This window comes from Sardina pilchardus, chromosome 15, assembly GCF_963854185.1.
Source record: "Sardina pilchardus chromosome 15, fSarPil1.1, whole genome shotgun sequence".
NCBI classification, from domain to species: Eukaryota; Metazoa; Chordata; class Actinopteri; order Clupeiformes; family Clupeidae; genus Sardina; species Sardina pilchardus.
Window position 1 is genome coordinate 17,447,944 of NC_085008.1, and position 16,257 is coordinate 17,464,200.

The window sequence follows — 16,257 nt, forward strand, 5'->3', positions numbered from 1 at the left end:
CTTATTTCTGTGAGATTGCTGTTGATGAGTCTGACTATCCTCCACTGCAAAGTTGTGGGCGATTTGTGGGAAACAAATGAGCTCACTAGAAAATATTGCCAGAATTTTGACAATGTTGGCCGCTAGAGGCAAACTTTCAGCACAGTTCTGGCAACAATGAGAAGTTTGCCACTAGTGGCTAATGTATTCCCCAGTGATTTGCCACTACACATAGCCAATAATGGCAGACTTCCAGTGAACTTCTGGTGACAAATTTGCATATGACATTGCTGCAAATTTGCTGCAAAATTGCCAAAAGTTAACTGCAACTGTTTGCCAAAAACCTAATTTGTATGTGAAAATATGACCTTGCCGCCAATTTGCGGCAACTGTTAGCCATAAACCTGAAACTACTGTAAGGGTATTAACACCAAACTGAAAAAGTGAGAGGGGAAGGCTGATGGTACTGTATGTCGTGGTGCTTACCTCTATGGGGTTGCTGTTGATGACTACTAACACCAAACTGCGTGTGTCTGTGGCGCTGAGGACTCCAAAGTCCAGCGCGTGCTCCTTAAGGCTAGGGGGCAGCACTAGTGGCTGTAAAGGACAAACACACAAACAAGGAAGACGTCATTCACAAACACAGTGCCGCACAATCACGTGCCTGCTTTACACATGATTCCCATGTTAACATACTGTAACTGTGATTTTGATAAACAGAAAGATTTTCATTCTGTGATACGGCAGTGACGGTTGACAGTAGGACAAGATAAGTCCCTCATTGTTTGAATAAAGTAGGTCATGTTTGGCCTGTTAAAGAGTCAGATTGCATTCCAGTGAACCAGGAAACAAAGATCTTATTTAACCTGGATTTAATCATCCTAATGTCTGGAAAACACCCAAAATCCAAAATCCATGCTTTCATTTTGACAAGGCCATTCAAAAAAAAAAAAAAAAACACAAACAAATAAGTACAATTAAATCTGATCAATTTAAAAGAGACTATTGTTACAGCAGCCTACCTCCAGGAGTCCTGTGTAGGCGCGTACAGGCAGGTGGAACTTGGAGGCGTTGGTGATGAGGAGGATGTTGCCGTCGATGTGGACAGAGGACCGGACCGGCCGGAATAGGAGGCTGAAGATGTAGCGGGACTGTTGGGGGGGCACCAGGACTGGGGAGCTGAAGTTGTGCACCTGTGTATGCGCACACACACACACACACACACACTAAGTGTTTGTGTTCAGAATATATGTGAACTATCAGTCTTTGCTTTATTCTTTTGGTCTTGAGTGTGAACAACTGATCTTGTTTGTGAACAGAAGTTGGGGATGATGATTGGTGTCTCACACTTCTGGCATTTCTGTCCAAGGTGACGTGGGATTAAGTGCTGGTTTATGAAGATAAAGGGGGCCCAGAGATGGCCCCAGCAAGCATTTCTACAACGAACTTTCCCCAAATTCAATCCAATCTATTCTATATCATTCAACCATTAGTCCAAATGGCACACAACCGAATCAGGCGACAGACAGACAGCCGCAGCACTGCAGAGAATGGGCACTCACGTTGAACATGGTCTTGGCCTCCTCGGGCAGAGACACGTTGTGGATGCGGATGGCGAAGCTGAATGTGTTAGTGAGGTAGACGGGCCTGTCCACCGGGTCTACAGGACTGTCTCGGATGTGAAACAGCGTGGCTGTGTGATCGAAGCCCAGATACCTGACACACACACACACACACACACACACACACACACACACACACACACACACACACACACACACACACACACACACACACACACACACACACACACACACACACACACACACACACACACACACACACACACACACACACACACACACACACACGGTAGGGGGGGGCAAAGGAAACACGTCAGGACAAGGCATCAGGACAAGGCGTCAAGACGACTGGGTGAGTGTGTAATGTGGCAAGATATGCTTGCACTGAAAACCATCAACTGGATATAAATGTCAATGTTCTCAGTCAATCCCCAAGTTTTACTTTACATTTCGACTATACACATTTAACTGATTTTAACTACACTAATATACTGTAGTACATCATCCTTACACACAGTCCCTATTTAATGTGTAGCATGTATGTGATTTCCTTGTCTTACAGTATAACATGGTCTGGGTGTGTAGAGTGAAGGCGCATTCTCACCCCTCTAGAACTTCGGCCTGGTATGGGATTTCAAGTTTTGAATAGCCCTTTTCTCTCGCCTTGACTGTTATTGTGCCGGTAAACTGAAACGGCCGCCGTGCTTTAGACGCTGGAGGGGAACAAAGGAGAAGATTTGTGACTTTGAACCATGTGACACAAACAGGAGCCTCTTCCGTTATGGATATTAGTCAGAGTTCAAGTCCGCCAGACAAGGACCGGCTTATCAAGACCGAATTAAAAGGTTGTGGAGGGCAATCTTGTTCCTTGAGATAGTCTCTGTTTGATGTCTTTGTTTGATGTTAGGAAATCAAATTTGTCGTATTTTGATGAATGCAGACAGCTGCGGCAATTCAATTTCTGCCACTAGCCGTTTATGAGACACGGCACATTCATTATTCTGCCAATCACACTGGGTGACTCATGATTGGCAGGTTACCTCGTTTGGCACGACAACCTCTCAAAATACACCAACATTTCTCTTCATTTCTTTGACAAACAAATGTGGTGTTTGACAGGTGTTTCAGTCCTCACCATCGAAACTGACAGTTGCGACTTTGGTGTATCGACTTTCGCCTGCTTTAAGAGTGATCTGTTTAAATTCCACCGCCACTGCCTCATTAGAAGGTGTTGGCCGTACACTCTGTGAAGAAACAAAAACAAACAAACCAACAGTACTCTTTGTCAGTGTCTTGAGAAACAGAAACAGACAAAAACAAACTGTTCCTTGGCTCACATAACAAACCACAATCAGACATGACAGCAGTGACTGCACGTTCTGTAGAAAAAAAGAAAGAAAAAAACCTTACTGTAATTGTAACATCTTTTGTTCCAGAATTTAGAAGATGTAAATTCAACTGTTTTGGTCGATCTGTCAAAACAAAGGTAAAGAGGAAACATATGAACAACTGTTAGTCACCAGTAAAATGCTTCCTTCTGAGGAATACAGCCTACAATCATCCTGCATCAAGAAAAAGGCCCTTAAAACCCTTGAAAATATGAACCATTTATTTTAATGGAATTCAAATCACAGTTTCTGCGGTTCACTGGAACAAAAAAAGACTAGGCTTAGCGTTTCACATATGGCAGCACTACTGACAACAACATAATATACAGTAATCTGTGATGTAGTTATCTGCAATGATTACAATATATAGCAGCCATAGTCCAGTCAACTATGATGGTCAGCAGCGACAATCAAAGTCGATATTTCTTTACAATCTATTTGAAGGGGTGAGCTCTCCAGTGACACCAATGCTCTGTAGTGTAAGGTAAACACTGCGCACCTTGAGATCGAAGAGTACCAAAGTCCAGCATCTCTGTTGAAGAGTATATACCAGGTGCTGGAGGAAGTAAACAGGCAGAATATTAGGGACAGAATGATTACTCCTTCGTCCAAAGGTAAATGAAAACAACACGATAAGCAGTCCTTAGGAGATTAAAGGAGGGGGGGAAAATGTAGGGTAAAAACAATGTACAGTATGTCCACCTATTCAATTCCATGTAAATGATCTCACATTATCCAAGCAAACAGCATTTCACCACAATAAACCACCTCAGTTTATGACAAACCTTAAAACAATGACAACCTGACCATATTGTGATTTAATCAGTTGAGCTGAAATGTAATTTGCGACCACAGCAACACATCTGTAAGCAATGTGGAGCCTGTGGAGTTGGGCGAAGGAGGGAAATGCAGAGTGGAGACTGACCTGAGGTGACCTCTACCTCTACAGGGAGGATGAAGAACTCATCGTCACTGGAGTTGTTGGTTTTGATCCTGATGAACGCTGTGTGGTTGTCTGCATCTCGCGAAGAGAAGCTGGCTCTCATCACCCCCTTTGTCTCGAATGGGGGTATCTCCTACCAGAGGGAACAGCAGAAGGAATCAAAACCCTATTGATTAAAGTGACACTCTAATGATGCATACATTCCCAAAAGTCATTGAGAACTGACAAAAAAGGGTCATATTCCTGTCAGAGCAAAGCTATGTGGTGCAATACCTGGCGTTCCAGGAGCACATCGGTATTGACAGATAAGTAATTCTGCCTATTCTAAGTCTGTGTGTCACTAAAAGCCATTATAAGCAATAGAACCACATTGTGCTGCTTTAAGTGGAGGAGCCTGTAGATGTCACTGGGGCACAGATGAGGCGGGCATGATGTGGGCACTCACCCATAATTTTTTGGTGCCACCCTGCTGGCCTGTGGGCAGCTCTAGATGCAGGTCCCCCCCACTAGAGTACATTTCCACAACCTGGGCGGGCAAAAAAAAGCATCGCATGTCAAACACCCAGACTCTTACAATATCCTCTTTTTTTTCCCATCACAAAATTGCCACTTTTAACACCAAAAATATCCAAGTGTGCACAGAGCTGATTGAAAAAAGATGATGAATCATCATTCTTGTGGAATGGCACTTAATCCATTTTTTTCCCACAGAACTGGTCAATGTGGCCACCGCAAAACAGGAAGCTCACAGTGTATCACTGGCATACAGAAATGGACACATCACCTGCAGCGGTTCACTGTGTGGGTTGTGGATATTTATAAGCGGGGAGAAGCTGCTGTTCACAGGCACCCGGGCCCCTATAAAGGGCCGAAGTCTGTAGGGGTTAGGTATACCCACACCAAACACCTACAGAGCGCACAGAGAGGAGGAGCATCAGCACAGTTAGAGCTACAGCAGAGGAACAGCAATCGGTATATACTAAAAACACAGAAACACACAGAAACACACACACAGAAACGCACACACTGGTGTGTTTGGCCTCCTCTTGCCTTACCTGGTATGTAAACATTCCATGATGAGATGTATTAATAAATAAAGTGTTTTCTACATTCCCCACTACACGTGCGAGGAACACCACGTCAAACGATGTGTTGCCCCCTGGGGGAATTATCTGTATTGGAGAGAGAGAGAGAGAATGACAGAGAAAGATACAGAGAGAGAGACAGAGAGAGAGAGAGAGAGAGAGAGAGACAGAGAGAGAGAGAGAGAGAGAGAGAGATAGAGATAGAGAGAGAGAGACAGAGAGAGAGAGAAAGAGAGAGAGCGAGAGTGTGAGGACAGTTTCCAGGTTCCCAAAACAATGCACAGAAGGTTCAGGGAAACAGTTTTCAGAATTTCTAAAACAAACAAAAAAAAAAAACAAGACTGGTACACTTTCTCTCTGACTATGCTATCTCTGCAGGGGGCTGAATCCGGATTCATTACAGCACTGAATACATGTGTGCATGATCACAAGTTCAAACACAGCTGGAGCGATAACTCAGGCATTCCGGGCCTGTGTCAAAGCACCAAACATAGAGGCATGTGTATGAGAAGAGACCCTGCTAGGGTTTTATGGTGGGTGACCAAGGCCTGGCCTGTGTGTGCAACTCAGTGTGTGCATACGTGTGTGTGTGAATGTGTGTGTGAATGTGTGTGTGTGCACGCGCCTATGAGGTACGGATCTCCGTGGGCCAGTGGGAGACTGATTTACGTAGGTGTCAGGAACAGGTGGGCTAGCCCTTTATTTATTACCCGGCATGAGAGGGATCTCTCGTTGCAGGGGCGCTCTCGGCGCTTTAAGTAGCTCTTGAGCTTTTTTACCGAGGCCAGGGGCACCCGCACACACTCACCTCCATCCCTCACCAAACAACATAAAGGCAACAGAGCTCAGTAATGATCAGTTTATCCGCTCGGGTCAAAGGTGACACCGATCGCGTCGGTGGAGGAAGTGCAGGGGTCAGCCCGCAATGCTTCAGGCTATTAAGTCGGCGATGCTGCGGCTTTGAGCAGAGCAGCAGGCCGCTCACATCAACAAGGATCTACGCTGTGGTCGCGTCAAGGCCAGGGCAAACATTCCTGTTGTCCAGTTCCTAACCTGAGGAACGTTTCTTTTTTCCGTGACCTAAGGAATGTTTTGGGTTTTTTTTCCCTTTTATTGCAAGTGTTTGGAATCACTGAGAAAATAATAATTTGTTCACAGGAAAGTTGGTTGTTGCCCATGCTGTCTAGCAATGCCTCATGGAAAGACCATGCTGTCAAAATGTTTGGATTTGGGTTTGCAATGAGACAGAGATGTATAATTATTAAGGCATACATGCACATGATGGTTATACTTACCCTATTCTGAAAAAAAGATGCATGAAAATGTGCCGTTGTAGCTGATATAGATATTAAACTAATTTCTTCTGAACTAGGATTGTGTAAGAAAACTTTTTCCATTTTTGGCATCCCAACTGGCCTGTAGAACAACAAAAAAGAAATGATTAGATTTAAAGGAGATTATTTTGTGGGTGTTTCTCCTGCACACACTGATATCACACAACACGATGCCCTATTTCCTGTTTATCAATTAAGAGCCCTGTTATGTTCATATTTAATAGTTACCAAGCTAATCATTAACATAATATTACAAGCTTTTATGACAATGAAACGTGCCCGGACATAAAATACAACATACACAAAACAAACAAACAGGAACTGGAAAAACATTATGACCAAAAAGCCAGCTCTGGTATCTAATTAGCAATCAGAACAGTTGTCAACTGCTGGAGCAAACATAGCCAAATAAGGACTGCAAAAGAGGAACCAGTGCATAGATAAAAGGGATTTAAATGCAAAAAGTGATCTCACTATGGCAGAGTGATCACGGGAGTTTTGTTTGTTTTTATAGAAAAGCATTGTCTCAAGTCAGAACAAATCCTTCTGATTTTAAACAGCTCAACAGTTGAATGGGCCTTAGAAGCTTCCATTCAGTTTAGCAGGCTCTTACTGTATGCCAGTCTGGGGTCCACAGCAGTGGTCACCCTAGACACTCACTGACACATAGATTATGAGGGGTTGGGAGAGGATGATGGAATACTCTTATCTGTGGGAGGCTAAACGGCAGGGAGAAGTCTATGCAAAGGAGTTGCCCCTATTCAACTGGGCGCTTTACTGACGGGGGAAGGGAGGGAGAGAGAGAGAGAGAGAGAGATAGCGAGAAGGAGAGAGGGAGGGAGAGAGAGGGAAGGGAGATAGAGTGAGAGAGAGAATGTGAGTGAGAGAGAGAAATTTTCAAGGTTGCCGGCAAGTTCTTACAAACAAGAACAGCTGATAAAGAGAGGTTGTTTATGAGGCGAGTGGGAACAAGAAACTACCCAAAGACTGGCCAGCTGGGAGTTTTGGAAGAGAGGTGTGTCTGTGTGCGTGTGTGTGTGTGTGTGTGTGTGTGTGGTGGGGGGGGGGGGGGGGGGCACACTTAGGGTGAGGGGATGGTTGGGAGCGCTGGTGTCATCAGAAGGCTAAAGTTACATACCCCTACATCATCACTGACCAGCAGATCTCCAAATACACAAGATGGTACTGATCTAATGCGCAAAGCATTGTTGGCCACGGGGAATACCATCCCATTAATCAGCGAATGGCTGCTCAGGGCGTGGCCTGCTTGGGAGTGTATTTAAAGCTACATTAGGACAAACAATCTCATACCTAAGATGCTCCACATACCACTTCCTTAATGAAGAATTATTTTATATAATACGGGCAGGTCATGACAACAATAACTAAACGAGAACGCCTACCAGCAGAATACATGGTCTTCGCCATAGTTACATTTATTTACAGACTACAACAATTATATAAAATAATTATATTAATACCATGCCTTTTATAATAATATTTTATTATAATAAGGGTGTTGAAAGTAAAAGTAAAAGTAAAATAAAAAGTTGAATACCCTTAAATGAATTCCACCAAGAATGTCATTAAAAAATCTTATAAGATAATGGACTCAAACTCTGGGTAGAGCTATTTTGAAATGTGAAAACAAGTATTAGCATGCATGACATGGTTAAATGCTTCCTGTTGGTTTCTATGGGAAGTGGGCTGAGACAAGTTAAAGGGAATTCTTGTGAAACAAGCCTGGGTGGAGATTGTATTTTCAATGAGCTGGTGTGTGTGAGCACCTACAGATCTTGGGCTGATGAAATCATTTTCACCTACGTTGACACCACGCCCCCTGGTCAATGGCCAGCACATCTGTCTCTCTCCATCTCAGTCCTGCCCCTTGCTGTCTGTGTCATGCTGACGCACATTCACACAGACAGACAGAGAGGCAGACAGACAGAGAGGCAGATCGACAGACAGGGGAGACAGACACAGAGAGAGAGACATCGTGAGATGTTCAGGATCGGTCTGCCTCGAAGGCTTGGCTACCCAGAGGAAGTGAAAAACAGCCCCCAAAGAGGAAGCTGCATTTCAGCGTCCCCAAGTCCAACAAGGGTTGGTGTGTGTGTGTGTGTGTGTGTGTGTGTGTGTGTGTGTGTGTGTGACGGGGGCATGAGTCAGAGGGAGCACAGGCAGAAGTGGTGCGGGAGATAACAGAGGAAAAAAAAGACACGTGAGAACGAACAAAAAAAGGGAGTGAGGATGAAAGAAGGAGAGAAAGAAGACTCACTGAGGGCATTGAGTGCAAGTGTCTCAGTGTGTGTGTGTGTGTGTGTGTGTGTGTGTCTCAGAGTGCATGTGAGGGAGTGTGTTCCCAGATTGAGAAAGAGCGAGCGAGTGAGTGTGTGTCTGAGTGTAGGTCTGAGGGCTACTTACTGCTCGTGGAAGTCCAGCATTGGTGGCTCAAAGCGTATGGGCCTACTGTTCCCTCGCTGTGAGGAGCCACTGTGGGGGAGAGGAGTTAGAGCAGTCAGATGAACAGCCACAGCAACTAGATGTACCGCAGAGCGGTACAAAATATGACCGCTGCCCAGTCCTGGACAGTCTCTACACAGAAATAAATCACACTTGTCACTCTGTCTCCGTCTCTTACTCCATTCCCTACTTTTGTGTATGTAAATGAGTGTGTGGGTAGTGTAGTGTGTGGTGGTTTTTGTGCATAAGCGTATGTGTGCTTCTGTGTGTGTGTCTGCGTGGGGGTTCCCTTGAAATTGTGTGTGTGGTGTGTGTGTGTGTGTGTGTATATTTTTGTGTTTATATGTGTGTGCAGCTCATATAGCCCCTGTGAATGGAATTCCACGAAACTTGGCTTGCATTTAGAATGAGTCGTCATGATCCTACACTCATCACGATCCTACATATTGTACAGTTCTGAACCTGTCAGCCAAAGATACCTGCGATTACGATGACTCATTTTTGCCTTTTGAATTTTAACTAGGTGGCACTACACCTCAAATGAGTGGATATGGGATGTGTTGACACTGGAGACCAACATACCAAAATAATTTGCCTATCTTAGGTGCTACAGTTCGAGATATTCACAGAAAACTGTGTCCGGCCTACACCCCTTTTGAGGGGCCTGGTGCGGTAGGTGGGCGACAGATCAAAACCAAAAACAACGATTCTGTGTCATCCTTGTGGGGCTACATTCCTGCCAAGATATGTGCAGCCCAGTCTTTCAGTGTCCCGGGAATCGTTGACACGAATTTACTGAAAGAATTCAGATAAATAAAAATCCAGAAGAAAAAAAAAAGAAAACTCTGACTAAACCTATATAAACGGCCATCATAATTACAGGGGTACATCCTCTCACACACACAAGTTCTTACACACACACACACAAAAGCCACAAATATACACCTTCACATTCGTTCAAACACACACACAGTCCTCCCTCTGAACCTCCCTCATGGAAACACAAGCGGGTATGGACAGAACGGCCACAACTTTTGCATCTCACTCCAACACAAAGGGTGGTCAGACACACACAAACACACAAACACACACACACACAAAGGCAGACAATAGAGGTGATGATGAATGTGGTGTCTGGATTGAACGAGCATCATGTTCACAGGTGTGTGTGTGTGTGTGTGTGTGTGCGATTGACCGATGCCGACTGGGAGAACCCGCCTGGCGACAGGTGTGGCTACACAGCTGCCCCCCCCCCCCCCATTGTGGTCAACGCACGTCTGTCCGTGACCGACAAACTCGACGACTCTACAGCCCACTCTATGCAAAGAAGCTTCTGCAGCAGGACTCCCGGAGAACTCACCCAACGTGTGCCTCAGTAAACTGCACACTGTGTGCCGTGATGATATCATGTTTGTTCTTTGCGCTGCCTGCCGTCCTGACTCCTGAGCATTTACATGAGGTGCTGATGTCTACACACTAGAACACAAGGAACGCTTCACCAGTTCACCCGTACAGGCACAATAAACCAGGAACATTTACATTTGCTCATTTAGCGGACACTTATCCAAAGTGACATATAAAATGATGAGTGGACAAGTGAAGGCTACAGGGCTACGGATATGTCCGAAGAACTCAATGAAAGAGTCATGATGTATGTTTTCTACCTCAGCATTGAGGTCATGGGGCTGAAACACTAGACTAGGCCCCTTGTTTTTAAGGGAGATTAAGTGTAAAAACACCCACAGGTCCCAATCAGTCATTGGCCAAAACTGCGCTCCCAACGGGTTCCAACGCATAATAATAGCTGTATTACTGTAGAGCCATATCATCTATCAAAGATTTATTTCATCCTTTCTTCTCAGCCTTACTGGGAAAGCTCAGCGTGTGTGTGTGTGTGTGTGTGTGTGTGTGTGTGTGTGTGTGTGTGTGTGTGTGTGTGTGTGTGTGAGAGAGAGAGAGAGAGAGAGAGTGTAAGTTAGTGAAAGAGAGAGAGAGTGAAAGAGAGAGAGAGAAAGAGAGCGTGTGAGTCAAAAACTACTTTCAGCTGCCATGTTCTTTTGCGAGTCCAACAGACAAAAAAACGTAAACCCCTGGGCCTAGGCTTCCTTAGAGGGACGGGCAGGGAGTCCACCAATGGCAAGCGCTCTATCAGACGGATCCAACCGTTCTTGCATGATCCAAATGCCGCCCCCCCCCGCCCCAGCTCCCCCCTCCTGCAAAATCTTTCTTTCTCCCCTCAGCTAAACACTCTCTGATGCCTGATTGTGTCGTACACACGCCCCACAGCAAGGGGGGATAATGAGGTGCTAATGACAGCTAATGACACACCATGGGACCCACTCCCCCATCAACACTACACACTCTCTCTCCCATCAGCACTACACACTCTCTCTCCCCCGTACCTCTAGTTCAACATGTGGGTCACGGTGGGCAAACATGTGAAACGTGTGAGGGAACATTGCAGGAAACCCTCTGACGTCATTTGAACTGGCCACCCATATGTGAACCGGTGAAAACTGGAAACAGACAACTTTGGAAAAGACAGTCCAGTGAACCACACCCACTGGATATATGGTGCACTTCATATCCACAAGCAAACAGCTATTCCTTCTATTTTTTTTATTTTTTTTTGGCTCACAAGGACAGTATCAGCATGACAAAAACAGGGCCGCAGACAAAAGACCCAACGAGAGTATTAGGGGGTATTAAGTTAAGAGGAAGGGGAAGAGATAAGAGGGAGGCCACAGAACACGATACAGAGTGGTTTTGAAAAGCATCCGAGCCCCTGAAAAATAGTTACATTTTCACTAGAAGTGTTTTCATTACAAACATTTATGAATCAGCATATTTCCAAAGGCAACAAATCTATTAGCAAACTGGAGCAAAAATATTGACCCACTCTATAAGTATTAAAATGCCCATTATGTTGAGTTCCTGATTAAGTCAGATTCGGCAAATGATTTGCAAATACAGAGGTTCCACTTAATCGTAAGAACTACTCATAATTGCCGTAGGTACTACTAATAAATGGTCAGAATTGAAGTCTCCTTCTGAATAAAAAAAAAAAACCCACTCTGTGAGATTGTACAGCCAGGTCGTGAATTAGAGGAGATGAACACTTACAGTGTAAGTGAGTTCTTGGAGAAAACTCCAAGACTACGGGTGCTTTCACACCAACAGCAGTTGGTGCACACCAAATGATCCATTCGAACAAAAAGCTCTTAGTTCTGTTCGTTTTTGTTGATGTGAATGCGGTGATCTCGGTTCACTTGGGTCCGCATCAAATGCCAGACTCTGGTGCGGTCCCTCTGGTGAGAATGCGAACTCAGGTCCAAACCATAGACTGTAGGTCGAAATAGTGAGTCAAAATTTGTGCTTATTTCTACCAGAAGATAAGTATTGATGAAACGTCAATTGCGCCAATCTTGGTCCGTTTGCTGGTGTGAAAGCGGACTACACTGGAGTCTATATGCTACAAAATAACACTTTTATTGCCTGGTGCGGACCAAATAATCAAACCAGCGGTTTGAAAGCACCCGAAGTAAAGTTCTCCTAGAAAATATCCAAGCATTTTGATGTCCAACTGTCACCTCTGGATGGATAGGGAAGTTGCATGAAACCACCCCCATGCTTTGTTAAAAAGACAAGCATCAATGCCCAGGCATCACCCAATTCTACCAAGTTCATTGGATGGAACTGGTGTTTAACTACACCATCTTAAAAGGAGAATTCATGAGCCCCCAAGTTCATGTCCCCAAGAGTGTAAAACTGATTGTTTTAAGGTTTTTTTTTCCGTAACAACAGTACTCGGTGACTTCAAGAAATGGAGATCTATGTGAAAAAAGGAATTAGGGCATGGCATATTTATTAGACTGAACGGTCTTGGAGGGTGGCAAAACCATTGTTTTAGAGTATGTGGAAAGGGTTTTTTTATGGTCATGAAATAGAGCTTTCCAGCCAAACCACAGACCGCCACATGTGGAGCAAATCTAACACTACCAGCATTAAGCAACACCATCACAATGGTGAAACATGGAAGCAGCAACACCTCGCTGTAGGGGAATTACCCATCTGCAGGAACTGGGCAAACCTTTTAGAATTAAATAGTGAATGGATGGAATTCTATCATATTCCATCTTTGGAACAACAACCAAGAGTTTATTTTATTATTCATTTTAGTAGACAAATAACCTTTTGAGCCTTTTGAAATAAACTTCAACACAATGAAAATATGTTTAAGTTTAAAAGTATAATAAAATGGTGATGCCTTGCAGGCTGGCTGAACACTTTTGCAAGCCATCGTCTATGCCAAGCCAAGTCTATGATGTTACATACTGTAATATGTGCCATTATTATGCTGGGAAACCTATATTTGACACATCAGAGAACACTAAAAACTTCATCACATTAATTCCACAACTGCTGAAGTCACTGTTGGGAATACTTTGACTTTTCAACACATGGTATTTATCAGCTGAGCAGGACTGAACTGCAACGAGCTATGGCCTTGGGGACAGCAGGTCAGGTGACTCCAGGTCAAACCAGGCTCGGGGGTCAAGCCAGGCCAGTGTGCTCTCTGAAGAGGCAGCCTCAGTTAGGGGAGGTGGGGGGTGAGAGGTCAGTTCAGGCTGAACTGTTGCTGATGCACTGACACATGAGCGAACAACAGCAATAGCAAGACACACACACACACACACACACACACAAACACCTAAAGTGAAAGATTGCTCCCACCAGACCTGTTTTGCCCCAACAACAGATAACACACCATTTACAAACACACCACTGCTCTTCTGAGATCAATAGAATACACAGGCTGCTTTGATGAGAACTCTGATCGACTCGTTATCAACATTATAATCTTCGTCATCACCATTATCACCACTACCACCACCATCAACATCATCAGGCCACAATCAAACTGTTCTGACTGAGCTGCAAGCAAGAAAATCCAAGTTGTGTACTTGGACAGAGTGGATGAATGAACAGGGGGGGTTAAAACAAAAAACAACACCTGAACACCATGTCTGAACAATATTTCACTAGGTCTTGTCTGTTTGTCATGTATGAAATTATGTATTAAGCAACATTTTTTAATTCACTTTCAATTTACATACTGTATAGTAGACACCTTTTGCTCAGTCTCTTAACCAACTTGACATAGTCATCTGCAATGGGACTTAAAGGAATACCCATACATTTAGTTAAGTTGCCTTTAATGATGCCAAAAGTATGCAAAGTCATACAGGTAAATGATGAAGAATATGATATATAGGCTATACGCTTATATTTACAAAGAACTTTGTAGAGCAATATTGAAGATAAAGTATGACAGAACACGGCGAAGGAAATCGTTTTTTTAAAAAAATGTGTGTGAGTGTATAGACTGCAAAACAGCAGTGGAAATACAATTTCAGACTGTGTGTGTGTGTGTGTGTGTGTGTGTGTGTGTGTGTGTGTGTGTGTGTTAGGGCTGTCAAAATTGCTCAAAAATGACGTTCGAATATTCCCTCTAGAAAAACAGATTGATTCGATTATATTCGAATATCTGGTAGCGCATTTTGTCCATGACGCGCATTACGTCAATAACAGGATAAATTAATAAATTAATACAAAGAGACATAACTACTTGTAAAAGGTAGTTCATTTAAGTATAAATATATTTGACAACGTAGGCTATTGCCTACTCAAAAACAAGTAAATCAAAGGTCAACACCGCAGACCTCACTCTCGCTTGCTCTCTCGCACTCACACACATACTTTCTCTCTCTCTCCCGCACCCTCGCGTTTGTTGCGCACCTAGCTCTCTGCGCACAACGGAAAATGAACAACAACAAACAAATGTTGAGTGCTGATAAAGATTTTTGTAGCCTACAAGCAATTTAAGATCGTGACTCTTGTCCCAAATAGGCTATAGCAGGCTTCATTCAATGATTGAAACAAATATTATTAAATTAGGCTAATTGAAGTTTTACAGTGGGCTAACCCGACTTCAGTTTCATGTGCTGTTACATCGCGTCGTTAATCAGCTCCTCAGCTTTCAATCCCAAAAGTTGTTGTTTTTCGATTCTAGGCAATTGGTGACTGTTACACAGGGATACGGTAGACTACATTGCTTGACAGAACTCTCTGAAGCCTGCCCCATCCACGACACTGATCGGTCTCCTTACAAACGAACGAAATTAATTTCTGCGTGATGGCCTGCTGAAATGGACGCTTAAGAGCGCGGCATTGTACGCCAAAAGCATGAAATGCGTCAAATAACACGGCAAATGACTTAAGAAACCGGCGTGTCATTCTAAGCCTTTTGGTGAGACCAGGCTGCCCCTTCTCTTGATGCAGACAGAGCTTGTGGCGGCGGGCGTGCAAAATAAGTGTCAATAGCCTACGTGGCTGTTTAGCTGTTCCACACATTATGATATGCTCATTTGGGTGCACATTTTCGAAATGTGACCTCATTACTAGTGGTAGAATGGTATGCTAACTGTATCTTACATGCATACTACTTGATTTCGCGCCTCCAAAAATCCAAAGTAGGCTACTTATGATATACAAAAAAGTAGCCTACTAAGTTCCAGGCATGGCTTTTAAGATTTTAGGGGGTTAAAATCACGTTCTCTGCTGCGGTCGAGTTGGGCTCTGCACCTTCTGCCTTCTTCCAATGAAGTCAACTTTCAATAATGACTGTGCTCATGCGGCTCCGGTCACCTGTCCCTGATCCTTCACGCAGCGCATCCTATGAGCGCATTCACTCACAAAGCAGACAGCGGCGCCTCTGCTACTGCCAGTGGCGTAACTATAGTAGGTGCAAGAAATGGCAGGAGCGTAAGGAGCAAGGGGAACTAACACTAACATCTATTTTTCAATTTGCCAAAATGCTGCTGGTGGTAGATTATTTACGACAGTGTAACATCCACATTCGGGGAAGTGAAAGTGTGTAGCCTACTACTCTGTTGTTTCTTACATTGCCTATGACTGTGACAACAGCTGAGCGATCTTTTTCCAAACTCAAACTTATTAAGACTTACCGAAGGAGCAGCATGGGGCAGGAGAGGCTCAGTGGGTTAGCTATCCTGTCCATTGAAAATACGAGAGCCAGCGCATTAAATATTGGGAACATCGTTGACGATTTTGCACAACGAAAGGCTCACGGCTTAATTTACGCACAGGCTATTGGATATTGTATGTATATTAATGATTTCATTTGGTTTCTGCACGGTTGAATAAGTTAGGATAAATTAAGTTTCGTTTCTGCGCAGTGCGAGTTTATAAGCAAGCAATCTACGCTTGCAGTTTCAGCAGAAGGTTGAAGAAGTTTCAGCGCATTGAGAGTTCCCATAATTCCATGCGAGTTGATGTTAATGCAGTAATATTAGATTACACTGGCCTGCAGACTATTAATATATATATTTTGAATGTAATGGTCCTATGTATCCGTGTGTTTTTCATTATATATCTGTAACTACTAAACTACTTCGTTTC

The 16,257-nt window shown here is 43.9% G+C and overlaps 1 protein-coding gene across 3 annotated transcripts in view; it reads right to left on the reverse strand.

Moving 5' to 3' along the window:
* The window catches only part of tmem131 (transmembrane protein 131), a 40,484-nt gene that overhangs the window by 15,467 nt on the left and 8,760 nt on the right, over positions 1-16,257 (reverse strand). For 2 of the 3 annotated variants that reach the window (XM_062555409.1, XM_062555408.1), the window contains exons 4-16: positions 8,737-8,805; positions 6,274-6,394; positions 4,949-5,065; positions 4,678-4,800; positions 4,339-4,419; positions 3,876-4,026; positions 3,450-3,506; positions 2,973-3,034; positions 2,698-2,806; positions 2,167-2,275; positions 1,542-1,695; positions 1,002-1,172; positions 466-576 (exon numbers count right to left, since the gene is read on the reverse strand). In XM_062555409.1, coding sequence (XP_062411393.1) covers positions 466-576; positions 1,002-1,172; positions 1,542-1,695; positions 2,167-2,275; positions 2,698-2,806; positions 2,973-3,034; positions 3,450-3,506; positions 3,876-4,026; positions 4,339-4,419; positions 4,678-4,800; positions 4,949-5,065; positions 6,274-6,394; positions 8,737-8,805 — 1,435 coding nt within the window. The remainder of the gene's footprint in view (positions 1-465; positions 577-1,001; positions 1,173-1,541; positions 1,696-2,166; positions 2,276-2,697; positions 2,807-2,972; positions 3,035-3,449; positions 3,507-3,875; positions 4,027-4,338; positions 4,420-4,677; positions 4,801-4,948; positions 5,066-6,273; positions 6,395-8,736; positions 8,806-16,257) is intronic. The other variant, XM_062555410.1, reaches the window with a different exon arrangement.